The 27,990-nt window shown below is 45.4% G+C and overlaps 2 protein-coding genes and 1 long non-coding RNA gene across 5 annotated transcripts; 1 reads left to right on the forward strand and 2 right to left on the reverse strand.

The window, feature by feature from the left end:
• Positions 1–1,618: 1,618 nt before the first annotated feature.
• ctu2 (cytosolic thiouridylase subunit 2 homolog (S. pombe)) lies at positions 1,619–14,625 on the reverse strand. Its single transcript, XM_004573809.4, has 16 exons — positions 14,422–14,625; positions 12,457–12,531; positions 10,444–10,522; positions 10,246–10,305; positions 9,163–9,223; positions 8,928–9,037; positions 8,571–8,812; positions 8,304–8,439; positions 8,068–8,199; positions 6,550–6,641; positions 6,343–6,440; positions 5,138–5,236; positions 4,952–5,054; positions 4,232–4,298; positions 3,772–3,830; positions 1,619–3,284 (listed from the first exon to the last, which is right to left on the reverse strand). The coding sequence occupies exons 1-16, from the start codon at positions 14,475–14,477 to the stop codon at positions 3,224–3,226; spliced, it is 1,530 nt and encodes a 509-aa protein (XP_004573866.2). The 5' UTR covers positions 14,478–14,625; the 3' UTR covers positions 1,619–3,223.
• Positions 14,521–27,990, forward strand: rnf166 (ring finger protein 166). 3 transcript variants are annotated; one of them, XM_076891356.1, is made up of 6 exons: positions 14,521–14,659; positions 21,817–21,973; positions 22,310–22,422; positions 23,608–23,722; positions 24,393–24,500; positions 26,793–27,990. In XM_076891356.1, exons 3-6 carry the CDS (start codon positions 22,325–22,327, stop codon positions 26,856–26,858), a joined length of 387 nt encoding a protein of 128 aa, XP_076747471.1. In that variant the 5' UTR covers positions 14,521–14,659; positions 21,817–21,973; positions 22,310–22,324; the 3' UTR covers positions 26,859–27,990. The 3 variants fall into 3 exon arrangements, with proteins under 3 accessions (XP_076747471.1, XP_004573865.1, XP_004573864.1); XM_004573807.6 differs by lacking the exon at positions 14,521–14,659 and adding an exon at positions 16,838–17,425; XM_004573808.6 differs by lacking the exons at positions 14,521–14,659; positions 23,608–23,722 and adding an exon at positions 16,837–17,425.
• LOC105940456 (uncharacterized) lies at positions 15,757–17,109 on the reverse strand. Its single transcript, XR_001167245.2, has 3 exons — positions 16,977–17,109; positions 15,942–16,004; positions 15,757–15,834 (listed from the first exon to the last, which is right to left on the reverse strand). It is a non-coding gene; the product is annotated as an uncharacterized LOC105940456 (long non-coding RNA).

A 27,990-nucleotide genomic window follows, 5' to 3' on the forward strand; every position in this document is an offset into this window, starting at 1 on the left:
GTTGCCCAAATAATGGCTGGCCAGTAAATGTTAGAGTATTTCTGTACTGGGTGAAGAGGGATCCCATGAGCCCCAGTCAGATGGTACAGGAAGGAGCTTCAGGTATACAAGCCAATCTCAAACCACACACTCAACCCAGTTCAAACTGGGAATCAGTTTAGAAGAGCCTTTAACTTTACTGGGTTGTGGTTAGCTGCAACAGTAACAACAAATGTTTACCCTTCTGTAACTGATGATGCATTCGATATGTGACCGGTCACTGCAGGTACTGTAGACCATTACAGCCTCAGAGACCGAGGAAATGTTCCTCCCACTGAAAAGGCTACATCCATTAAAGATAGAACTTAGAAGAACATCTGGTTTCTCATGTACCACCTCGAGCTGCAATCCCTAACCTTAAAGTTACTTTAACATGTCCGTCATCATCTGTAAACAGCAGCATCAAGAGCGCTCTCAGCACTAACACACGCTGGATCTGGAAAGTATCCACATGAAGTTTTTGTCCTGATACAGCCCAAAATCCATTCAGTTCATTGACACTCACCCTTTGACACCATCCAATTCAATTTATTTGTTTATATAGCGCCAAATCACAACAAAAGTCGCCTCAAGGCGCTTCATAGATACAGAGAAAAACCCAACAGTCATATGACCCCCTATGAGCAGCACTTTGGCAACAGTGGGAAGGAAAAACTCCCTTTTAACAGGAAGAAACCTCCAGCAGAACCAGGCTCAGGGAGGGGCGGGGCCATCTGCTGCGACCGGTTGGAGTGAGAGAAGGAAGACAGGATAAAGACATGCTGTGGAAGAGAGACAGAGGTTAATAACAGATATGATTCAGTGCAGAGAGGTCTGTTAATACATAGTGAGTGAGAAAGGTGACTGGAAAGGGAAAACTCAGTGCATCATGGGAATCCCCCAGCAGCCTACGTCTATTGCAGCATAACTAAGGGAGGATTCAGGGTCACCTGGTCCAGCCCTAACTATATGCTTTAGCAAAAAGGAAAGTTTGAAGCCTAATCTTGAAAGTAGAGATAGTGTCTGTCTCCTGAATCCAAACTGGAAGCTGGTTCCACAGAAGAGGGGCCTGAAAACTGAAGGCTCTGCCTCCCATTCTACTTTTAAATACTCTAGGAACAACAAGTAGGCCTGCAGAGCGAGAGCGAAGCGCTCTAATAGGGTGATATGGTACTACAAGGTCATTAAGATAAGATGGGGCCTGATTATTTAAGACCTTGTATGTGAGGAGCAGGATTTTGAATTCAATTCTGGATTTAACAGGAAGCCAAACAGGAGAAATCTGCTCTCTCTTTCTAGAGATAGGTTGATCATATTTAAGATCGAAGCATTAATTAATGGCAGGACTTCTTTGAGCAGTTTTGTAGGAATGGGGTCTAAAAGACACGTTGATGGTTTGGAGGAAGTAATTATTGAAGTTAACCCAGAAAGATCAATTAGAGAAAAAGAGTCTAACTTAACATCAATGGTACTAAGAGTAGCTGTAGATAATATTACATCTGTGGGATGATTACTGGTAATTTTTTCTCTAATGATAAAAATTTTATTTTTATTACCATAACAACAACTTCTCTGTAAAGTACGCACACACAGACACAGGTGGAGTTTTAGTAGATTTTAATAAAAAACACAAAACGCAGTTTTTAAATGTTTCATCGAAATTCAACGATTTCTGACGACATGATCGACTGAATGTGTTTGAATAAAACTTTGTTTTGTGTGTGTTTGATTTGTGTTGATGTAAACAGTCAGTCACACAAGGAGGAGATGGACTCCTGCTATAGTTCCACTCACTGCCATATTGTCTTTTTGATATGTGAAGGTTTATTAAGGACATGTGATGGAAATAAAGAGATTAATGTTACATGTTGTCACATTCATGATACAATCTTATCTGTACGAGAACAGAAGCAAGAAGACTCAGCTCAAAGAAAAGAACTAAATCATTTAAAAGAATGCAAGATTGCTCCACACACACACACACACGCACACACACAGACACACACACACAGACACACACACGCACACAGACACACACACACAGACACACACAGACACACACAGACACACACACACAGACACACGCACACACACACACACACACAGACACACGCACACACACACAGACACACGCACACAGACACACAGACACGCACACAGACACACGCACACAGACACACAGACACGCACACAGACACACGCACACAGACACACGCACACACACACACACACGCACACAGACACACACAGACACGCAGACACACACACACACACACAGACACACGCACACAGACACACACAGACACACGCACACACGCACAGACACACACGCACAGACGCACACACACACACGCACAGACACAGACACACACACACGCACACACAGACACACGCACACAGACACACACAGACACACGCACACACACACACAGACACACGCACACACACACAGACACACGCACACACACACACGCACACACACACACACACACAGACACACACACACACACACACACAGACACACACACACAGACACACACAGACACACGCACACACACACACAGACACACGCACACACACACGCACACACACACACACACACACACACACACACACAGACACACACACGCACGCACGCACAGACACACACACACAGACACACACAGACACACGCACACACACACACAGACACACGCACACACACACACACACAGACACACACACACAGACACACACACACAGACACACACACACACACACACAGACACACGCACACACACACACGCACACACACACACACACACACACACGCACACACACACACGCACACACACACACACACAGACACACACACACAGACACACACACACAGACACACACACACAGACACACGCACACACACACACAGACACACACACACAGACACACACACACACACACAGACACACACACGCACACACACACACACACAGACACACACACACACACACACACACACAGACACACACACACACACACACACACACACACAGACACACACACACACACACAGACACACACACACGATCTCTAATGATGTGATTGTTAAACATGAACTCGGTTCCTTCCTGCAGAGCTTAAGTGTGAGTGTCGGTGTCCAGTTTCCTTGAAGAAACCTTTCCTCCACCCTCTTCTGGCGTGGGGGGCGGGGCTTCTCCTTTTGTTTCTAATTTCCTTCGTCACCATCGTCCAGCAGGAAGTCACTGATCTCCTCTCTCATCTGAGACCTGCAGAGCACAACGACCCAGTCAGCCCTCGATCGCCTGCAGTCTCACTGTAAATGCAACATCTGTATTCCTAAGAAAGCACAGCTGGCAGACAGACGATCATAGAAAGAAGTGGAAACGATGCGATTTGGAACAACGTTGTTTGGTTGGAACAAAATAGGAAACAGCACTACATCCTTGTGATGCTTCTTTATTTTTTAAATAAGCCAGTCTTTACACATCAGCACGTTTTACCTGTGGTCGGTTTAACTAACACAGACGACTTTCAGGGCGGGTGACTGCAAAGAGGACCGCGACAAACACGCAGCTCAAACTGTCCAACACGCTTTCCCAAAGCCACCGTACATATGACGTCATACTTTACATCACATCATGGGTACAGTGTCAGTATCACGCAGGGAGGTCTGCAAACTGCCCTCAGAGTGAGGAACTGTTCCTAACTATGATGCAAACGCCGTCAAAGAAGAGTGAAACAAACAGCCCCCACCTCCTTTGCCTCCTCTGAGCCTCTGACAGGATGTACTGAGGGAGGTGATTCACTGTCGACTGGAAAGGAAACAAACAGGCTGGATGTCAGATCTTCACACTCTGATTGGTTCATACCAAACATGGTGTGTGCTGCTCACGGTCGTCCTGTTCGCTGCGCTGATGGCTGACTACGTCTGAGTCACAGGTATGTGTTATAATGTTTGAAGTGTTGCTACTTGATGCCACAACTCCAACAAATACACAAAAACAGCAATGACCCCGCTCTCCCTGACCTCGCTGCAGTGGACAGCCGTTTCCATGTATTTGTGTCAGTGTTGATGGCGCACTTGCACATCAGCGTCCATCTAAGTGTAACAAAGTCTTTGAAAAGTACAAGTTCAAAAATCTTTTTTATGCCTAAAGAAGAATAACGGTCGTCATAATTCATGCATGAAAGGGTCGAACACGTCATCACTCACCATGTCTCTGACAGTCAGTGCACAGCTGTAACACAACAGGCTCTTCAGACGTGTTGTTTCTGGTAGTCTGTAATACAAGTGCAATACAGAAAGCTCAGCTATGAGCACCCACAGGGACGAGTCTGCAGTCGATGCTTCAAAAACTGTTTCAATGAAGAAAGGAAACAGCAGACGAGCACACGATGCACAGAAGAAGAAATGTGGAAGACGTTCCTCCCAGTTCACTTTTAGGACTTGACTGGTTTTTAGATGAAATCCATCCTACAGGATATAATCTCAAACACTTTGTTGCAGGCACGTGTGAATGAAAGCATGAAAGTGTCCAAATGACAGCATGCTGCCACTGTAATAGATTACCCTGTAATGTTACAGGTCTTATACCCACAGAGGGGCCTGTGGTTGCAATTATCTCAAGAAACCTGAACTTGCCTAGCCACGAGCTTTCCTCCAAACCTTAGCAGTTACAGATCAATCGAGCTGAGAAGGACCAATCCTAGCTCTTATTTTTAAACATTACAGCATTCTCAAAATAAGCAGGGATTAAACTAGAGGTAACCAAGAAGCCAGGCCAGTGAAGAAAATGTCAAAGCTTATTTCTTACATTACCGACTCTCATCAAAGAAATGTGTCAGAGTGTGACACAGCACCTAGTGGATGCACCTCATACAGTTTAGCAAACATTTGCCACATATGTCTGAAAAAGAGAAAATAAACACTTACTTAGCAGAAGAACAGCAGCCTCCATCACTTCCTGCTCTCCCACAGCCCCGCCCTTCTGCAGAGGAACAGCACTGTGCGGTGAGAGGCGGCGACTCCGGCCTCCCTGTTTAACAGAAGCCGTCGTAAAAACACAGCTTTGTATCCATGTAAAGTGGAGCTTGTTCAGTTCTGAAGCAGTCACTGTACCTGGCTCTGGCCTCGGGGTTTCAGCAGCGCTGCCTCGCAGACACTTGGACCCGGACAGCTGATCTGATATGAGCGTGGCCTGGAAGGCCGACGCCGCCTCTGAAAAGATGAAGACAGACCGGTTCAGTCGCGCCGTCCTGAACCAGAACGATGTCCTGCAGATGGTTTTCACCAGAGACTTCATCCCAGGATTATAACACTAACAATGAACAGCAGCCTAGAGCCTCATAATCCAGTGTTACCCTGTGCGGTCACTGCCACAAGTCAGCATATAAACAGATTTAAATACAGATATTAGACGATGCTGTTAGCATTAAGTGTTACTACACTATTATTAATATGTTTATTACCACAGCAGCTATAACACTGGTATTTCACACTACTTTGTAATTAGGTGGTCATAACGTGCCATTACCACAATATTACCGTTATTCTACATGATTATTGAGCTGTAGCAGAAATGGCGTCTGCTGGTCTTTTCCTGATTATGACAGAGTATTGATCCATTATTGATGGGACCATGTGGGCTCTGACACGCGAGCTCTGCTGCTCTGTGCTCAAAGATGTTTGTATGAACTGCTCCACAGTCTGTTATTAACATTGTGAATGTGAGCAAGAAAGAAAACATAATCTTCAAAGCTGTAATTACAGTCCTGTGGCTGCAGCACTTTGGCCTTGTTTCCACATTTAGAGGGATATAATCCAGTGGTTCGCTTTCAAAATAAAAGACACGCACCAGATAAGAAGTTGCAACGCGCGTTTGCGTACATGAGAGGAGGACAGACATTTGTTTAGAACTCTGACGGATGTCGAAGAAGAAAGCTCCTCTAAGCAGTTACGTTGGTGTTGCTCCACCTCCAAAGAAATGTCAGGCGTCCGAACCGCAACAGAAGCGCGTATTCTTGGAGAAGTGGCTGCAGGAGGTGAGCTGGCTTCAAACAAACGATGAGCGCACGGAGATGTGGTGCAGAATGTGCCGTGACAATCCCACTCCCACTCTAGCGGACAATCACAGTCCAAACGCGCGTTGCAACTTCTTATCTGGTGCGCGTCTTTTATTTTGACAGTCATTGCGCACCTGCGGACCCCTTATGTGCAGCCCTGCTTATAAATAAAGCTGAAGTGGAGCACTGTAATGTGCACAGTTACTCCTGTGTGTGTCAGTGATCTGCAGGCTGGCGCTGCCTGTGGAGCGCCTCACTCACCCACAGCAGTATCCAGGCTGCACAGACACAGCAGACATCGGTCACAGCCGTCGGCTCCTGACCTTTTCCTACATGCAGTCTGCAGCTTCTCACTGGTCCTGCGTAACACACGTGCTGGGTTTAACAGCGAGACTGTCTGAGGAAACCTGCAGCACACATGATATGTTCAAAGCGCTGATGTGCATGAAGCATGTGTGTAACTGCAACCTGTAGATGGTGCTGACAGTGGAGGGGAAGTCTGTCTGCAGTTTGGTGACAAAACTCTCTGTGAGACGTTGGATGCTGGCCTTATCCACCGTCTGTGGAGCACAGAGCAACAAAACTGTACACAGGCTGGAAACCCTGAGACTCCTGGAGGAGGCGCAAGGAGAGGAAGAGACGATGCACACAGCAAAGGTCCTGACGTCTCAGGTGATGATAACAAATATGTCAAACATAGAAAACCTCCCTCCGTCTGTGATAACACCCATTTCTGTCTCTGCCAAAGTTTAGCAGCCTCGTTTCCCCTCGCGCAGTTTCTGAGAGAGCTTTGCTCACACAGTTCAAGCCAAACCATCGTATTCATGATGAAGCCCAGCTTAACCATCCAGGAACCTACAATAAGGGACTTCTTCCTGATAAGCCGGTGAAGAAGCCTGGATTTAATCTGAGGTCGTTTAGTTACAGGGAAGAAAAAGAAGATGGAGCGCTTTGCTCGAACAAGGACATTAATAAACATGAATGGTTCAAAGATGTAAGGAGGGAAGCAGAAACTGTCCCGTGGGAACAGTGCACAGCGGCACAGGTCATGTACACATCTGTACACATCTGTACACATCTGTACTGATGGTGCGCGTTTCATGAATAACCTTGATTATTTGTGGAAGTCGGGATCAGAGAGTAAAATCCTGTTTGTTCTGGGGCGCACGCCTGAACCCGACGTCCTACAGGCTGTCCATAACACAGGTCTGAAGCAGGGTCTCAAAGCCGTGGCCCGGGGGCCACTTGTGGCCCATGTTACACCCTCTTGCGGCCTGCATGTTAACATGAAGAAATATGATGCAGTTTGGTCCCTGAAGTGACTTTGTGTTTGTTGTTGAGTGCAATGTTAAAACAAGTTGTGTAAAGGATGTAATATGAGCAGAGTGCAAACGTGCTGTGGCTCATGTGTGTAGCTGTGTTGTGTTAGATGTGAACACAGCAGACGTGTGTGCGCAGACGAGCCGTGTGTTAGTTAAGAGGGAGGAAAACAATCTGTTCATGTTTGCAGTTTTGTTACATGAAATTTAAAACAAACAAACAAACAAACAAACAAACAAACAAACAAACCACTTTCAGAAACATTTCTGTTTTCCTGTTTGTTTTTGTACTACGTGAACAGGCCGTCCAATGAGCTGGCAGCGCCTGCAGCGCCCCCCACAGGCTGACTGACAGCTGTTCCAGCTGTGACTGACAGCTGTTCCAGCTGTGACTGACAGCTGTTCCAGCTGTGACTGACAGCTGTTCCAGCTGTGACTGACAGCTGTTCCAGCTGTGACTGACAGCTGTTCCAGCTGTGACTGACAGCTGTTCCAGCTGTGACTGACAGCTGTTCCAGCTGTGACTGACAGCTGTTCCAGCTGTGACTGACAGCTGTTCCAGCTGTGACTGACAGCTGTTCCAGCTGTGACTGGAGCGTTTGCTTTGCTGCTCTGACGCTGCTGCACATTAAAGCCTTTCACACACTTTGAATGTTTCATGCTTTACCTTCGTGTCCACACTTGGAATAACAACATAGGGCACAGTGAACAGATGGTTGTAGTAAGCTACTTCTTTGGCAGAGTAGTCTCTCATTGGCCGCACTAATATGATGTCACCGTATCTGGAGTCAGAGAAACCCTGTTTAAAACAACGACAGCATTAAGAGCAGATTTGCTTTAAGTCAAACTTTAAATGCTGGAATACGACCTGATCCTTTACACGAGGCGACGAGGTATACGCACTGTGTCCTGGGCCAGCTGGGCTCCTCTGCCCAGTGATATACTGGTGAGAAGTTTAACAGCCAGTCGGGTGCAGCTGTCTCCCAGCATCAGTTTGCTGTAGCCCTCTGTACGAGCTGTGTGCACCAGCAGATGCTGCCTTTGAGGAACACAACACAGTCAGGTCAGGGGCTCACGTGGTGGACAAACTCAGTCGGGAATCAAAGAACCGTTTCGTGTCTAAGCAGCAAAAGCATCACAAGTAGGAGAAGCGAGTGCTTGACGCCTGACCTTAGTGTGTTCAGCAGCTCTTCTCTGGCCGTCAGCGTTTTAACTGAACCGAGCAGCTGCTGCAGCATCAGCGTGTGCGACTCCTGAACGCGAGGCAGCAGCGTCTTCTTTGGTTCTTGTGGCCTCGGAAAGTTGCTGCCGTCAGTCTCGACAAAGTGATGCACGGCTGCTTTGTAGGCGCTGGCAGGTTGCTCTGAGGGCGACGGATTGGTCGCCACGACCGAAGCGGGCAGGTCCAGCACCTTAGAGAACATCGGCGTATATTTAACACAGACGCTGGTTCAGACAGACCGCTCTGTGACCAGCTTCAGTCTAATTAACATCAAGAGCAGCAGGCTCGGCCGGCTCTACACAGACCTGCTCCAGAGGTAAGATGTAGAAGGGGAAACCAGTAGCCTGAAACACTGCCTGGAGCTCAGCCACTGTCCTCTGTCGCTCCTCCACCGACTGACCTATCGCAGCACCCTCTGGGAACAAAGACACACCCCTTTACAAGGTTTCTTTTTTAGCCAGAATCATTTCAGAAAAACGTCACCAGAGACGCAGAAATAGAAGAGAAGAGCCTTTACTGTCCGTGTGCAGCCAGACGTACCGTCGACGAAGGCAACGCCAGGCACGAATCTCAGCTTCTTGTTCGCTTTCTGACTTAAACCCTGTGAAGAACATCATTAACTATTTATGGCAGTTAGAGATATTTTAATGCCGGTTTTAAGAAGTTGATAGACTATAATATAATATTTCATGCTTTTCTACCACAACAGTGGATCCAGCATCAACTCAAAATCCTGCTCCTTAAATAATCAGGCCCCATCTTATCTTAATGACCTTGTAGTACCATATCACCCTATTAGAGCACTTCGCTCTCGCTCTGCAGGCCTACTTGTTGTTCCTAGAGTATTTAAAAGTAGAATGGGAGGCAGAGCCTTCAGTTTTCAGGCCCCTCTTCTGTGGAACCAGCTTCCAGTTTGGATTCAGGAGACAGACACTATCTCTACTTTCAAGATTAGGCTTCAAACTTTCCTTTTTGCTAAAGCATATAGTTAGGGCTGGACCAGGTGACCCTGAATCCTCCCTTAGTTATGCTGCAATAGACGTAGGCTGCCGGGGATTCCCATGATGCACTGGGTGTTTCTCCTCTCTGCATTTAAATATGACTTATTATTAACCTCTGGCTCTCTTCCACAGCGAGTCTTTGCCCCCTCTTTCTTCTTTCACCCCAACCAGCAGCGCAGGGGTGGGGGGCAACTCCAGGCCTCGGGGGCCGCTGTCCTGCAGCTTTCAGATGATGATCCATCACAGCTGATTCAAACGGCTAAATGACCTCCTCAACATGTCGTGAAGTTCTCCAGAGGCCTGCTGATGACCTCATCGTGCGATTCAGGTGTGTTGACCCAGGGTGAGATCTAAACCTGCAGGACAGCGGCCCTCGAGGCCTCGAGTTGCCCACCCCTGCAGTAGCAGCAGATGGCCCCGCCCCTCCCTGAGCCTTTCTTCCTGTTAAAAGGAGTTTTTCTTTCCCACTGTCACCAAACTGCTTGTCCTACTGATTGCAGGGCTTTTCTCTGTTGTATGATAGTAAGGTCTTTATCTTACATTATAAGGAGGCAGCTGTTGTTGTGATTTGCACTATATAAATAAAACTGAAGTGAAATGACTTGTGGTGACAATGACACACCTCTTGAACTTGTCTGAGCATTGAACAGGAAGAAGGGCCTCCGGACACAGCCAGCAGGACCTGGATCAAAGGAGGCACACAGTTCTGACGCTGTCACAAACACTTCCAGCTTCTGCTGATTATTCTGGCTCAAAGACAAACTCGGACAATAAAATGGAGCAAAGTGAATTTTGTTGTGTTGAGTCAGGAACGACTTACCTTCTCTCCGGGGAAAATGATCCTGTTCTTGCCGAGCACAGCTTTGAACTTGTGAATGAAGAAATCTTTGAAACAGAGCCTGAACGACACAGAAACAGGATGTGAGCACAGCCACTGCAAACACGCTAACACCTCACATGACCTCCATGTACAAACGCATTTCTTTCAAACATCAGAAACTGTGCTGGGCTCACAGTACAGAAAAAACTTTTGTGTTCTCAGCAGCCAGTGTACGTCTATTCTTCACCAGCCTGAGCCGCGCGTCTCCACTGAGGGAGGAAGTCCACCTGACAAAGAAGCATCTGTGGTGGGCTGTGGAAACAGGCCAGAGCCAGTCTGGCTGAGCTGGATGCATCATGCCAAGCAAAGTTATGCAGGGTGGGCCGTTTCTATGGATACAGCGTAATAACATGGGGATGGTTGGTGATATTAAAGTCCTGTTTGTGGCACATTAGTATATGTGAGGGGGCAAACTCCTCAAGATGGGTGGTGACCATGGTGGCCATTTAGAAGTCGGCCATCTTGGATACAACTTTTGTTTCTTCAATAGGAAGAGGACCATGTGACACATCAGACTTATTGGTAATGTCACAAGAAAAACAGTGGTGTGCTTGGTTTCAACGTAACTTTATTCTTTCATGAGTTATTTACAAGTTTCTCTTTGTTCACAGCCATTGACATGTCGAAGAGGTTAACACGTGAGGAGCAGATCGAAATTGTGTTGATATCTGGTGGACGCAGTAACCGGGTCATTGCAGCAGATTTCAATGCAAGACACCCTACGAGACCACCCATCTCCCATACTACAGTTAGCAAACTGCTTGCTAAGTTTGGTGAAACTGGTTCAGTGTTGGATTTGCCAAAATGTGGACGCAAGAAAACTGTCACTAATGAAGAAACATCAGTGGCTGTCCTAGCTTCATTCAGCAAGAGCCCACAGTGTAGCACTCGCCGCATGTCACTGGAGAGTGGCATTAGTCCAACATCCCTTCGGCGGATATTAGCTACTCACAAATGGCACCCTTACAAACTCCAGCTACTGCAGCATCTCAACGAGGATGACCCAGATCGGCCACAGAATTTGCAGAATGGGCAAAACAAAAACTGGAACAGGGCCCTCAGTGCACGCAGAAGATTTTGTTCAGTGATGAGGCAAACTTCTATGTGAATGGTGTTAACAAACAAAACCACTGCTATTGGTCTGACACTAACCCACAGTGGATGGATCCCTCCAAGACTGTTGGACCAACAAAAGTGATGGTTTGGTGTGGTTTCCTGGAAAGTGGATTGGTCATTGTGGGCCAGTTGAATGGTCCCCAAGGTCTCCCGATCTGACCCCCTTAGACTTTTATCTTTGGGGTCATCTGAAGGCAATTGTCTATGGTGTGAAGATACGAGATGTGCAGCACCTGAAACTACGGATACTGGATGCCTGTGCTGGCATTTCTCCTGCGGTGTTGCTATCAGTGTGTGAAGAGTGGGAGAAGAGGGTTGCATTGACAATCCAACACAATGGGCAGCACATTGAACATGTTTTATAAGTGGTCAGAAACTTATAAATAACTCATGAAAGAATAAAGTTACGTTGAAACCAAGCACACCATTGTTTTTCTTGTGACATTACCAATAAGTCTGATGTGTCACATGGCCCTCTTCCTATTGAAAAAACAAAAGTTGTATCAAAGATGGCCGACTTCTAAATGGCCACCATGGTCACCACCCATCTTGAGGAGTTTGCCCCTCACATATACTAATGTGCCACAAACAGGACTTTAATATCACCAACCATTCCCATGTTATCACGGTGTATCCATAGAAACGGCCCACCCTGTAGTTGGTCTGTTCCACTGTCCATGAGCGCACGGTGGTGGCTACGCTCACCGTCATCACAGATGCAGTCATGTATCCCTGCAGTGAGGCACACTGCTTACCTTAAAAACACCCCAGCCACCACAGATGAGCTCTCAGTGTTATCTCTCACAGCTCTACATGTAGAAATGCTGCGCAGCTTACCTGCAGTACGCATCTCCTGCTCTGATGACCAAAGCTGCAGGCGCCTCTTTGCATTTGACACATTTCTTTGAAACACTAACAAACAGGAGAAGAGCAGCCATGTTAAAGCAGGAATGACACTGATGATGACAGTGAGGCGATCTGGGATTGTGTTCTCTATGGTTCCCTGTGGTTCTCCATGGTTCCTCCAGCAGAGTTCCAAAGACTTAAGTTGTAGCAAATAGTGATGCATGACTAAGGTTGTTTTTCATTTATACGATAAGCATTTTTAAACATATTTAGTGTTGTTGAAGTGAAGTGTTTACTGAAACCATTTCTCAGTTTCAATAATTGATATGCTGCGTTTATTCTATTTTCAGTAAACACAGCGTCTTTACTATTTTCCTAATATCAGGATCACTTCAGGAATTGCATTGAAGCTTGTAAGTTCTGCTGTGGCTTCATATATGAGAGAGAGGTCCGCTTCTGTGATGCTGAGTTTCAGTGTGTAAATAAATAAACCTCCAGAGAATCCTGCAGGTCATCTCAGCCAAAAATCCCCACATTTCAACCCGTCTGGTTATGACTGAGGAACAAAGGGCCCTGAGGCCATTCCCCAACTCTCTGTGAACGGCACTCACGGCCAATGATCAATGATCATGATCATTCCCACATCAATGATTATAAACTGGGCAGCACGGTGGTTAGCACTGTTGCCGCACAGCAACAGTGTGGAGTGGAGTTTGCATGTTCTCCCCGTGTTTGCGTGGGTTCCCTCCGGGTACTCCGGCTTCCTCCCATTATCGGTTAATTGGATAATCCAAATTGCCATTAGGTGTGAATGTGAGTGTGAATGGTTGTCTGTCCCTGTGCGTTAGTCCTGCGACAGACTGGCGACCTGTCCAGGGTGCACCCCGCCTCTCGCCCTATGACAGCTGGGATTGGCTCCAGCGGAAGTGGATGGATGATTATAAACTGACCTCCCAGCTAGTTTCAGTCAGTCTAAGGTTGGAAACCTGCAGACTGACTGAAGGAGTCACCTGGTGATGATGAAACGTTTCTCTACGTCCAGATGAACAGGAGGTCTGCTGATTCAGTCACAGCATTCTGCCTTTTGTTCGCTTTATGTTTAAAAAACATCAAAACTCCACGGTGGGCTTAGCACACAGACTGTACCTCCTCCATCTACAGAGGCAAACAAAGTGAACCTGGATGAACTGGAGTGGGCTGCACTCCTCCTCTGAATGGAGTTTAAATTAAGTGGATGAGTGTCCCCAGTGTCACTGATATGCCACCACAGCGAGCTCAGCTACGGCCCAAAACGCCGGTTTGCACAGCCCGTGACGTAAAGGGCGGTGTTCCATGACCTGGCTGGTGTTCGGTGCAGAGTTCAGGTGGAGTTTTTACGGCGTCCTGACTTATTACACGAATGTTTTTACACCTTTTCGTACGGGTTGGGGAAGCGACGATTTTGGGCTCAGATGGCCTGCTGCTCTGGGACAAGTGTTCCTCTGATCTCAATATTATCAAGTGTGAACTTGAAGCTATTAAGGGACGTTCCAGTACATGTATTTGTAATGTACAGGTTAAAATGAAGTGAGATACTTAGAGGTAATAATAACTAAGGATCAGCAAAGAAGAAGATGCTTAAATCTGGACGTAGACTCAACCAGCGGCTCCGGACAGAACTGATGAGCAGCTCTGTCTCTGCATTATCGCAGACTCATTATTTAAAGCTGTTCTCATGAATGCATGTGATAAAGCTAAGCTTTACGGATCTTAGCACTTTAAACGATGCAGATGAATTGGCTACAACATTCACAGACACATCCCAGCTGCTGGACTCTTATTCCCCTCCATGTGATATCCAAACTAATGCGGTTATGATATCGATCAAATCCCAGCTAAGCTTATCTGCGTTTCATCGCTGGGCCTTTTTATCATCCATAAACATACTTATTGTCAGCACTGTAGACCTCAGCCTACCTGGGCGCGGCGGCGCGCTCCATCTCCCCCCGGTAATCTTCCTCCACCTGACACATCGCGGCCGTTAGGAGAGAAAACAGCCAAAGCGAGCTCCAACTGCCAGATCAGTGAAAGCTCCAGCAGCTGATTCTTTTCATCAGCAGACCAGCACTGACCCACTGCCTCCACACCACAGGCTCGTGTCTGAATCGTGTCGCTGTTTGATGACGTAGGAAACGCTTCTTTGGTACACCGTGAGGTATGTCGCCACCTAGTGGTGTGGAGAGTAGGCTGTTTGTTTAAAATCCTGGAAAGTGTTTTCTTGCAGACACAGGTGTATACGTCACTCAGGTGATGTAAACGTGTTACAGCGTGACCTCAGTGTTGCCGTTATGGCGCAGACATTGTTTTGTTGTCCCTGTCTTTAAGTATAAACAATATAAGTAGAAATGGGCTTATCCTTTTATATACATTTCGAAATATAAGCAAGAAAACTAAGTACCAAACTGTAACTATTAACTATCTGATATGGTGACTTTGTATTTTAGATTTTCTCAGTGAGGTTTAAATGTTTTGCAACTGTAAGTGTTGTTTTTATGTACCCTCACATATCAATGAAACCCAGAATCATTGCAGAAAAACCGCTATCATAGCCTCAAAGAGGCAAATGGATAAAAGCAATCATTACATATACCAGAAATCTCGTATTAGATGACAATGCACTATGCACATATTCAAACTAAAAACACACATTATCCCTGCTGATGGTTAGTTTAATGTAACCTTTCTTGCACAGGCTGTTGTTCCCCTGGTAACATAACATTACTACCTTTATAAATAAATGGCAACAACACAATTCTTTTAGGGGTTTGGGTTTTTTTTAAATGAAAGACTCCAGAGATGGTTTAAATCGGATTCATAAGCTTTTAAGGTAGGCCACACTGATTGCCACGGAATGAGGAACAGGTGAGTGGGAGTGGCCAGGACCCCGGCCAGGTGCGGAACTGGGGAAACACGAGCCGCTCACTTGGAGCTTGACAGAAAAGCATAGCTGGTGGCTAAACATCTGTTAAAATACGTAGTTCAGATAATATTACTGTAGAAGGGAAAACAGGAAGAGAAACGTCAGAGAATAGAGAGTTATTAGAACACGCAGATGTAAATGATTCAATAAATGGACCTCTCAAATCAGAGTCACCACGAAGATCAGGTTTGTTATCTAACGAGAAGTCAACTTTGTGACTAAAGAATATTATTTACAATAAAATCTGGGAAACGGAAAGAAGCAGTAATGGTAAAGATCTGCACGCCAGGCAAAGATGACACAGACACTTTTGAAATTGAAAAAGCACAGGGTACGATGTGGAGACAAGGTTTATTCATCCAAATGAGGAAGATGGCATCGCAGGGTGAATGTAGACAAGGATTTTCTCTCTGGAAGGCAAACACAAGTAAGGATAGGAAATAATTATTCTGAGAAGTATATAGTATGCATGTCTATAGTACTTAATATTAGAAAAGAGCAACTGACATTAAATTACCGGGAAAGCTTAGATGGTGATGGAGGCGCATCCAACTCGGGGAATGGTTAAACCCTGCTGGGTCTAAGAAAACATGAGGAGTTTTGGTTGGACTGTGAAACCAAAAGCAATCAAGCTCAAGTTAAATAGAACCTTTAGCAGTAATACAGCTGTGGATACCTCCAGATGCTACAGTAGATTTCACTTTGGTGGAAAAGAGAAATGAGGATGAGGAGTTTACTTTAAACCCACGTACAGTACAGAAATATATTTGTGTATAACTGTAAAGAGTATAGAGTAGCTTTTACTTTGACCTGAGTTTAATATCAAAGTAGGGAAACTGATAAATGATGGACTCGCTACACACAGGAGAAATGCTTGTAACCTTATCAGCCACTGGGTTGAAGACACCACACCATTAAGACCAGTCATTTGTTCAGATTCCAGTTCATCATTAGTACGTTTACAATTCAGAAAGTAGACCAGATATATTCATCGAAATCAAACAGCTGGAGAAACGAGGAGACGGGGGAGGAGGAGAGGATGACTTCATGTCTCAGATTTGGGCACACTGGGCCGAAGCGCACACTCTTCATTTCAGGCAAACATTGGAAAGCGTGAGCACTGTGGCGATGAGCCAAAGCAGCTCGTTATATGACACTGTCGGGAAGAAGGAAGACAACGGATTCAAAACCCAAACAGAATCGAACTGAAACTAGATTTAACTGATTTAGAAATAACTCGGGAAATTATCAGGGAATATCTCTTCATCTTAGACAAACGCATTTGTATGATAGGCTCGATCCACATGCCAGACCAGTTGTTGGAGGTAATGCACCGAGCAGCCGCCAATAAACACCAAAGAAGAAGAACTCCAGCTTCCAGAAAGCGTCGCGCGCACAGGCTGTTTGTTGTGGCTGCCTCGCGCGCGTCCGCTGGCAGCTGACAGCGAGCGGCTCTGTGGCGCTGCGCGTTGCTTGCGCGTTGCTTGCGCGTTGCTTGCGCGTTGCTTGCGCGTTGCTTGCGCGTTGCTTGCGCGTTGCTTTCGTAGCTCACTTTGTTTGTTCAGCTCATCCTCGCGGCATCGTGCGCACACTCGCCAACAACACTCCCACTGTTTACTTGTTCGGCGTGTCTTTCTCAGCCGCGGAAAGGTGATGCTGTGCTCAGTGGAGGATTTTATGTCGAGCCAAAGCCATCATGTTTGCAGAACGTTAGTTCAAACTCCCGACATGAAGCACTAGCTACCAGCTGTCTGAGTGCTTGGACCGCTTCCTCTTTCGGGCACCGAGCAGTTGTCGACGATTTCAGGTCGTCTGCGGCTCCATGATGGCGATGTTTAGGAGCTTTGTGTCGGCGAGCTCCCAGCTCCGCCAGCAGCAGCAGCCCAACGGCGGCCCGGGCTCGCTGGCAGCCCCGGCGGAGAGCATCGAGAGCCAGTTCTCCTGCCCCATCTGCCTGGAGGTCTACCACAAACCCGTCAGCATCGCCAGCTGTGCTCACACGTAAAGTAGCCGCTTGTTCTTCTGCTTTCTGCTGTCGTGCGTGGACGTAAATGACCGTGAACGGTCACTTTCATGTCCAGCTGTGGTCTTCTATCGAAGAACACATGTGTGTCTTTACAGCAGCTGACCTGAGTAAGTTTATGTGTCCATCAGCATCCTCTGACGGCACCGAGCCCGAACACGACGATCCGTGCGCGTGCGTGCACGGAGTTTATATGTGCATGCACGCGCACACTTTCAGATGACAGTAAAATGTTTATAAACGGTAACTTATCCATTGTCAGCACTACAAGACTGTCAAATTAAACTATAACTGTGCGTGACACCAGTAGGCCCACTGGTGAGCCAAACAAGCAGAAGACCTAGAGTTCAATCTTGGCCTCATCCTCGGGTTGTGCCAGGAACTGGGTTCAAACCAGTTCAGCTACTTGCTGCAGAGAGCAGCTGAAAGCAGATGGAGTGTGCAGTGTTGTTCTCTCACGTTCCCCTCCACACACGTACAAAAGGGTTTAACATGCAGGACCTAAATGCCAGTCGTTTCTATTTTTAAAATGATGGCAACATCCTGTCAGTTTAAGACAAGAATGGATAAATATTTCACTAATCCAGATTTCAGAGTAACGGTCTCCAAAGGTTGAAGTGTACCGACGAGTGTTGGTTCCACACGGGGAGATTACAGGACTCACTGAACAACAACGATCGTCTGCTTTTAAAAACTCAGCTTTTAGGTCACATTTCTGACTTTAATCTCAGAATGGTCAACAATATTTCTTCTCTTGACTTGGTCCTAGTACTCCTTCAGCTCATTTCGTGCTGATGCTGTGTTGACACTCGTGTTTGTGGGAGTTTTCTGGATAAACCCAGTGCTCTGAATCCTTTTCCTTCCTGTCACATTTGCTGGCTCTCAGTTCTTTGATTAAGTTGATTTCTTTTCTTCGCTCCTTCTAAGCTGAACTTTCAGCACGATGTCCCATCATGTGCATCACTCTCTGCAGCTTTGAATAATAATTTTAGATCTTCGGCATCTGGTTGTCATCATCTCTGTTTCTATTTTTGAATAAACTGTGTTAGAGACACACTTGACCTCAGTAAAGGTGGTTTGCAATCTGTTTCTTCCAGCCTTGAAGAGGCTGGTAAAGAGATGTCAGCTCTTTAGTGTGCTGAGACAGAAATCGTTTCAGCAGCGACACAGAAACACAGAATCAAGGCTCATTTTATTTATGTTGTGTCAGCATAAATATCATATAGTCCTGTTTACATCAGGACTGGTTCACTGCTGCTGTCCTGCTGCAGTGACTCAGCGATGCTCCTCTCATGTTATACACTGTGCAGCATATTAGTCTTCGATTATAGTCGACTCATTAACACTCTGTGATGTCCTGGCTGTGAAATATCTGTAGTTTGGTTTATATACCTCCATTAAATAAAATATATTAAATATCCATTAAATTGAATCGAACACAGATTGTATGCTGTGGAGCGTTTGTAGGCCGGGTGAGTCTGCATCTACTCGCTGTAGTCCAACACAAAGAAGATAGCAGACTGCTCTGCTTCCTGGTCCCAACTCTGGATTGTCACATTTTGGAGGTTTTAATAAAGTTGGACAGATTTTTAGAAGTGAGAGCTGAACGTGTCCCTGCTGCTCTGACTGGGAAAGACCAGAGAAAACCACAAACTCCGACACGGTTTAGTTGCACACTGATTTAATGTTAATACCCGGGTGCCGTTACTACTGACGTGATGTTCTAGCTGAATGCAGTGACAGCATTCACCAAGCATTTATTATTAGCTGAAAATAACAAGCAGTGGAGGAATTTTACAGACCTTTCCATTTATGAATCACCTCAGTACACAAAAAACTCTATTGTGAAGAATAAAAATAATTATCCTGCAGAAAAATGTGTCCCCATGTTCAATCAATTAATGTTAGTGCTTCATATGTTTAAGACTGAGCTCGTTTTAAATACTGTGTATACTGTTTAATGTGCAGCATCATGTTCGTTCAATTCAGTTCATTTGAGTTTTATTTATACAGCAAATCACAACATAAGTCGCCTCAAGGCGCTTCATAGATACAGAGAAAAACCCAACAATCATATGACCCCTTATGAGCAGCACTTTGGCGACAGTGGGAAGGAAAAACTCCCTTTTAACAGGAAGAAACCTCCGGCAGAACCAGGCTCAGGGAGGGGCGGGGCCATCTGCTGTGATTGGTTGGGGTGAGAGAAGGAAGACAGGATAAAGACATGCTGTGGAAGAGAGACAGAGATTAATAACAGATATGATTCAATGCAGAGAGGTCTGTTAATACATAGTGAGTGAAGAAGAAACACCCAGTGCATCATGGGAGCTTAAGTCTATTGCAGCATAACTAAGGGAGGATTCAGGGTCACCTGGTCCAGCCCTAACTATATGCTTTAGCAAAAAGGGAAGTTTGAAGCCTAATCTTGAAAGTAGAGATAGTGTCTGTCTCCTGAATCCAAACTGGAAGCTGGTTCCACAGAAGAGGGGCCTGAAAACTGAAGGCTCTGCCTCCCATTCTACTTTTAAATACTCTAGGAACAACAAGTAGGCCTGCAGAGCGAGAGCCAAGTGCTCTAATAGGGTGATATGGTACTACAAGGTCATTAAGATAAGATGGGGCCTGATTATTTAAGAGCTTGTATCTTTAAATCAGATGTTTATAGCAGCCGTCTTTTATGTAAACTATTGTTCATGAGCTCATAAACACAGGACTACGTCTTGATTTTTTAAGTATATTTAAATTGATCAAATCAAATCAAATCACTTTTATTGTCACATCACATGTGCAGGCACACTGGCACAGCACATGCGAGTGAAATTCTTGTGTGCGAGCCCCACAAGCAACAGAGATGTGCAAACACAACAACACAAACGAGCAAAATACAAGAATGGCCAACCTGAAACTAATAAATATATGTACAATATATAATAGTGTATGCATTTCTGGATGTGTATACTAAATATTTTCCTACGTGTGTGTGTGTGTGTGTGTGTGTGTGTGTGTGTGTGTGTGTGTGTGTGTGTGTGTGTACACATTTTTACAAATTAAATAGTTAAAAAAAAATTTAAAAAAATAAATAAATAATAATAATAATAATAATATTAATAATAAAATATATAAAATATACAGAGTTGAATATGTGCAAAACAGTGGCATTACTGTACAGTATGGAGTGCATAATGTTGAAGTTCCAGTAGTGAAGCTGAGGTGTCTATGACGTGTTCAGCAGTCTGATGGCCTGGTGGAAGAAGCTGTCTCTCAGTCTGCTGGTACGGGACCGGATGCTGCAGAACCTCCTTCCTGATGGAAGCAGTCTGAACAGTTTATGGCTGGGGTGACTGGAGTCCTTGATGATCCTCCCCGCTTTCCTCAGGCAGCGCTTCCTGTAGATGTCTTGGAGGGAGGGAAGCTCACCTCCAATTATCCGTTCAGAGCACCGCACTACTCGCTGGAGAGCTTTGCAGTTGTAGGCGGTGCTGTTGCCATACCAGGTGGTGATGCATCCAGTGAGGATGCTCTCAATGGCACAGCGATAGAAGGTCCTGAGGATGCGGGGGCTCATGCCGAATCTTTTCAGTCTCCTGAGAAAGAAGAGGCGCTGCTGCGCCTTCTTCACTGTTTTGTTTGTGTGTACTGACCACGTAAGATCCTCAGCCAGATGTACTCCAAGGAACCGGAAGCTGCTCACTCTCTCCACAGCAGCACCATTGATGGTGATGGGGGTGTGTACTTCTCTGCACCTCCGGAAGTCCACTATCAACTCCTTTGTCTTTGCGACGTTGAGGGTGAGATGGTTGTCTTGACACCAGTGGGTCAGGGCGCTGACCTCCTCCCTGTAAGCCGTCTCATCACCGTTGGTGATAAGATAGATATGTGTTGAAGTTCTGTGTGCTGGGGTCTGCACTCACTCAGCTGGGCTCTTGTTGACTGTTAGCATGCTGTCTGTGCAGGTTTGTTTAACTTGTTCAGTCCTTGGTCAAGTACAGGAAGGAAGAAGGAAAATGAATAAACAGAAAGAAGAATAGCAACACCCATCTGATCATTAAGTGCTTGAGCCACAAATTTGGATGGTTTCCTTTGGGTTCCTCTGAGTTTTACTGCCACCTGAGCTCAGCTAAATATTTGACAACAGCTTTGAATGAACTGCAAGTGGAACTTCTGTATGTTTTTTCTGTTTTAGTCAGACTGCAAAGCATTGATGAATAAGAGACATGTGACTTTTATGTAATTACCCAGGAAACTTAAAAACAGCCTAATTGTGAAAGAAATCCTTTGAAGATGGATTTAAACGAGAGTGACAGTGGAGGAGCCAGCAGCGCTCTGCTGGCCTGAGTAAAGATGTTACCTTTGCTGTTTGCTTTTCCAGGTTTTGTGGGGAGTGTCTGCAGCCCTGTCTCCAGGTGACCTCACCTCTCTGCCCCCTCTGTCGCGTGCCCTTCGACCCCAAGAAGGTGGAGCGGTCCTCCAGTGTGGAGAAGCAGCTGGCTTCATATAAAGCACCCTGTAGGGGTTGTAACAAGAAGGTAGATAATGACTGCTCCAGCAGATAACAGACCCCCACAGTGTTATAAAAATATTATTTGTTGCACAATTCACACTGTGAATGTAAATCTTTTCTTTTTTATTTATAGTCTTTGGCCATTTGTGCAAATTCAACTGTGAAACTGAAAAAGGAAATAAACGTGTCAAAAGTGATAATGGGTGAAATGAAAGTCACTATAAAAATGGACGACAGTCTGAGAATCAGAGTAAGATGAATAGAAGTGAAGAGCAGACTAAACGCCCCCCCTCCATGCAGTGTCACTGTGACTCTTTACATACATGTACAGTCATAACCTCAGGTGTGTGCGTGCTTTCAGGTGGCTCTAGTAAAGATGAGGTCCCACATTGCTTCCTGTTCCAAGGTGCAGGAGCAGATGGCCAACTGTCCCAAGTTTGTTCCTGTGGTGCCCACCTCCCAGCCTATACCAAGGTACCCACACTGCAACCATGTTCATGCAGCACAGCTGATACATGATACTTTAATCACCTCACCTGAATGCAGCCGTTCACACCATCATTTCACTGGATGGATTTGAGGCACTTCTTAGAACCAAACTCGATATTTTGGATTTTTTAGATCCAAAGAAACCAGTGTGACCAATCAGACCCTGCATTTGGCAGCAAGCACAGTCATACTGCACACTGGTAGTGTAAATAGCAGTGTGCACTAATGCTGTGTTATCTGAGACACTCAGCTAGCTGCTGCTCTGGGTCAGTCAGCTCTCAGTGCCCCACTAACATCCTGAATCGTGGCCACGATTCAGCTTCCACTGCTCGGCCGAGACGTCCTCCCTGCTGCTGCCTGCGCGTGTCAGCTGGAAGGACTCTCAGTTCAGTCCTGTATCAGCGTTATCATCGTTTCATGTCCACTTCATTCTCTTCACAGTGCAGCTTTACACTGCACTACATCACACAGCAAGTCTGGATCTGGAAACGTTTATGGTTTCATGTTTTTATTGCAACACATTCGGTGTGTAACAGCCTCCAGAGGTGTGCGGATCGATCCAAATGTCGATAGTATCAGAGACACTGCTGCTGTCGCTAAAAGATTAATCAGTACTTTCCTTCTCGAGCCCACTGTGTGTGTTCAATTCATTCATGTTTTGTGTCACGTCTGTTTTATTTACAGCCAATAACACAACTGAAGTTGACACAAACTTCCTGTGTTAACTCAATGCTGTGGAACGTGATAGTGATTCAGTGGCCATGAAGGTGTGTCTCAGAGTGGGACACACTGCTCTGCTGTTAGAGTTCAAAGTGCCTCTATTTTATTTAGCAGTGCTGCTGTCTGCAGCACAAGTGCAGTTTGGTCACACAGTGAAGTGTTGCCAAAGTGCACATGTGTGACCCACAGCTGAGCCTTCCTGATTTGAGAGGCTGTGATCACAGACCTGTAGTGTGAGTGAGTTTGCAGCTCTCAGTGTATTTGTGTAAATGTCACGTTTGTGACTTTTTCCAAATACAAGTTCAAATTTGTTGGACACATTTTCCAACAGCGTAGCTGCCTGTGAGACTGGATACATCTGTACATGTTCAGCTTCACTGTGACACAAATGCACACACGTCGGCCCAGCCTTGTGATAATTTGTGTGTGTGTGTGTCCTTTTATATGCAGCAATATTCCAAACCGGTCAACATTTGTGTGTCCGTTCTGTGGGGCCAGAAACCTGGACCAGCAGGAACTGGTGAAGCACTGTATGGAAAACCATCGTAATGACCCAAACAAAGTGGTGAGATAGTGACGACTGCACCAGACTGTCAAACTGTGTTTGTATCAGGATAACATCAGCACCATCTAGATTATTTCTGGGTGTCAGGAACAGAGTTGCCTTTAATCTGTCCGTGAAACAGCCGCACAAACGTCTCCGGGAATCTTTAGGAAATCTTGGAAAAGTCTTTTCCATTTTGCCTCGGAGTTACAGTTCTGTTCCTGCTCCCACTGAATTCCTCCTGAAGTTACTGAGGTGTTAATGGCTGTAAGGTGTAAGCAGTACAGAACACAGATTTCCAGACTACCACACTCACTAATTTCCTGTTAACACGTGTCGTGTGGCTCATCTCCTTTGTTCGGCTGGATTCCCTCCTCACCTCAGCCCTGTGCAGGCAGCGTGATGGTGCAGTAGTTAGAACTGCTGCTTCTCACCAAGCAGGTTTCTCTGTGTTTGCAGAGGCGCTAAACTAACTGTGTTTGTGCAGTAGATGCAGTAAACACGGCCTGTAGTCCAAAGAAAAGCTGGAAGCTCGGTCAGACCAGAGAAGCCTTATATAGAGATGCCAGTTTGCACAGGTTTCTATGAGAAAGCCCACACACACTCATCTAGTTGTTTTATATCCACAGCTTCCTGCCTGCTGCACCTGTGATGTGTGTGTCCTTTAATGGCTGTGTGCTCGTCCCTCCAGGTGTGTCCAGTGTGCTCAGCCATGCCGTGGGGAGACCCCAGCTACAAGAGCTCCAACTTTCTTCAGCATCTTCTCCACAGACACAAGTTCTCATATGACACGTTTGTTGTAAGTCCAGAGGAACCATTGTTCTTTAGAAATGATTTTTTAAAAGAAAAGATTCTTTGTGCAAACACACAAGGACAGAAATTCTGATGTGTGTTTGCGAGCAGTTTGGAAACATGATAATTCACAGTTTCACTACGTTATCCTCAACTATATAACGACTGTATAACGACTGTATAACGACTGTATAACGACTTTATAACGACTGTATGACGACTGTATAACGACTGTATAACGACTTTATAACGACTTTATAACGACTGTATAACGACTGTATAACGACTGTATAACGACTTTATAACGACTGTATGACGACTGTATGACGACTGTATGACGACTTTATAACGACTGTATGACGACTGTATGACGACTGTATAACGACTATATGACGACTGTATGACGACTGTATGACGACTTTATAACGACTGTATGACGACTGTATGACGACTGTATAACGACTGTATAACGACTTTATAACGACTGTATGACGACTTTATGACGACTTTATGACGACTGTATGACGACTGTATAACGACTTTATAACGACTGTATGACGACTGTATGACGACTTTATAACGACTGTATGACGACTGTATAACGACTGTATAACGACTGTATGACGACTGTATGACGACTGTATAACGACTGTATGACGACTGTATAACGACTTTATAACGACTTTATAACGACTGTATAACGACTTTATAACGACTGTATGACGACTTTATGACGACTTTATGACGACTGTATGACGACTGTATAACGACTTTATAACGACTGTATGACGACTTTATGACGACTGTATAACGACTTTATAACGACTGTATGACGACTTTATAACGACTGTATGACGACTTTATAACGACTTTATGACGACTGTATGACGACTGTATGACGACTGTATAACGACTTTATAACGACTGTATAACGACTTTATAACGACTGTATGACGACTGTATGACGACTGTATGACGACTTTATAACGACTGTATAACGACTTTATAACGACTGTATAACGACTGTATGACGACTGTATGACGACTGTATAACGACTTTATAACGACTTTATAACGACTGTATAACGACTGTATAACGACTTTATAACGACTGTATAACGACTGTATGACGACTGTATAACGACTTTATAACGACTGTATGACGACTTTATGACGACTTTATAACGACTGTATAACGACTGTATAACGACTGTATAACGACTTTATAACGACTGTATAACGACTTTATAACGACTGTATAACGACTGTATGACGACTGTATGACGACTGTATAACGACTTTATAACGACTGTATAACGACTTTATAACGACTGTATAACGACTGTATAACGACTTTATAACGACTGTATAACGACTGTATGACGACTGTATAACGACTTTATAACGACTGTATGACGACTGTATAACGACTGTATAACGACTGTATAACGACTTTATGACGACTGTATAACGACTGTATGACGACTGTATAACGACTTTATGACGACTGTATAACGACTGTATGACGACTGTATAACGACTTTATAACGACTGTATGACGACTGTATGACGACTTTATAACGACTGTATAACGACTGTATGACGACTTTATGACGACTGTATAACGACTGTATGACGACTGTATGACGACTTTATGACGACTGTATAACGACTGTATGACGACTGTATAACGACTTTATAACGACTGTATAACGACTGTATAACGACTTTATAACGACTGTATAACGACTTTATAACGACTTTATGACGACTGTATGACGACTTTATGACGACTGTATGACGACTGTATGACGACTTTATAACGACTGTATAACGACTTTATAACGACTTTATCAGAAACATGTGCTTTTAACCACAGTATGCAGTCATGAAGTGACAAACCAAGTTATAGGGCGGGGCTGCCAAAGTACGTGTACGTATGTGTACATGGCCCCGTACTTTTTGACCAATCGGTGGATGGCACCTAAAGCGCCCTGAGGCAACTGCTGCGTTGATTCGGGGCTGTATTAATAAAGTAAATTGGCACCTTGTGATCAAACTGAAGTGAAGCTGCTGCTGCAGAGTGTGTGCAGCTGGACAGAAACTCTGACTGAAAGAAAAGTAAAACATGATCATTTATAAGAAAACAAAATGAAGAAAAGTGTCTTTGGAGAAATTCAGACTGTAAGGCTGTAAATCCTGACAGTTCAACGATCTGAATCACAGAGCGTCTAAACAAAAGCTCGTTAGACTGGCAGATACATTCGTACAGTAATCAGTGCTTTCTGTATTTGGTCAGGACTACAGCATCGATGAAGAGGCAGCGCTGCAAGCAGCTTTGGCACTATCACTGACTGAAAACTGACCGAGCTCACACCACTGCCCCCTCTGTACTTCTGTTGATCCTTCTGGGAGGTCGAGGCTATCATCCACCCAGCAGACACAGCTGAGCTAGCCTGGTTCATGGAGTGTGTACAGGAGCTCCACCACAGACCACAGCTCCATACACATCCTGAAACATGTTTGTTTTTTAAATAAATTCCAGTCTGCATCTTTGTGCTCCGCCCATCGTCAGCTTCACTTCACAGCTGCAATAAGGATCACTACCTTCCTGAAGACGACACATACTGCTGATGTCAAACCCTCAGAAAGGTCAGGCTTCTGACTGGCTGCTGCTCGAGGTTAGATCTCAGAGAGCCAGTGAACCCAGCAGAGTTCAGCTAACAAACCTTTGCTTGGACGTAATTCTGTGGTAAGCTGCTGGGAAGCCACTGAGTGCTGATCTGCTGGTTATCTGCTCAGCACAGCCACCCCGTGTCCCTCCTGGCAGAGCAGGTCACCTACTAACTGGAAGGTTGGTGGTTCGATCCCCGTCTGCTCCAGTCTGCATGCCAAATACCCTCGGGCAAGGGCCTGGCCCCCGTTGCTCCCCGATGCATCCGTCCGTGTCAGACAGAAAGCACTTACACAGAAGAAAGTGCTTGATGGTGTGAACGAGGCGAGTTTAGAAAGGTGCTCTATAAGGTGCGAGTTTGACGCTCTGTTGAACCTGATGCAGCCAACGTGTTTCTGCAGCTTTGGACACGTCTGTGTTTCCTCTGCATGTAACACGGCCGCAGCACAACCTTCCTGTTGTTTCCTGCACTTTTGTCAGGTTTCGTTTGACAGCTGATGAAATCTTTGAGCAGGTCTGACCTGCGAGCAGAGGAGCGTCAGTGAGCAGCCGATGCTGAGGTTTAATGAACTGTTTTCATTGTTTTGAACGTGGCTGCCATTAGGTCACCATAGCAACCTGAACACAACAGTCGTCGGCGAGTAAAATGAACTGTGATCAGCCCACACGTGATGTAATGTCCACAGACTCAGCTGGACGATGTCAGACATGAATGTCGAGATTTTAAGATGTATCTGCGTTTGAACGTGGTGGAATAAACATGAATAAACATGTTCCTGCTGGGAGCACGAAATAAAAGTAATGATTCACGAGGTTTCTACAA

Source organism: Maylandia zebra, linkage group LG13 (assembly GCF_041146795.1).
Source record: "Maylandia zebra isolate NMK-2024a linkage group LG13, Mzebra_GT3a, whole genome shotgun sequence".
In the NCBI taxonomy this organism is placed as follows: Eukaryota; Metazoa; Chordata; class Actinopteri; order Cichliformes; family Cichlidae; genus Maylandia; species Maylandia zebra.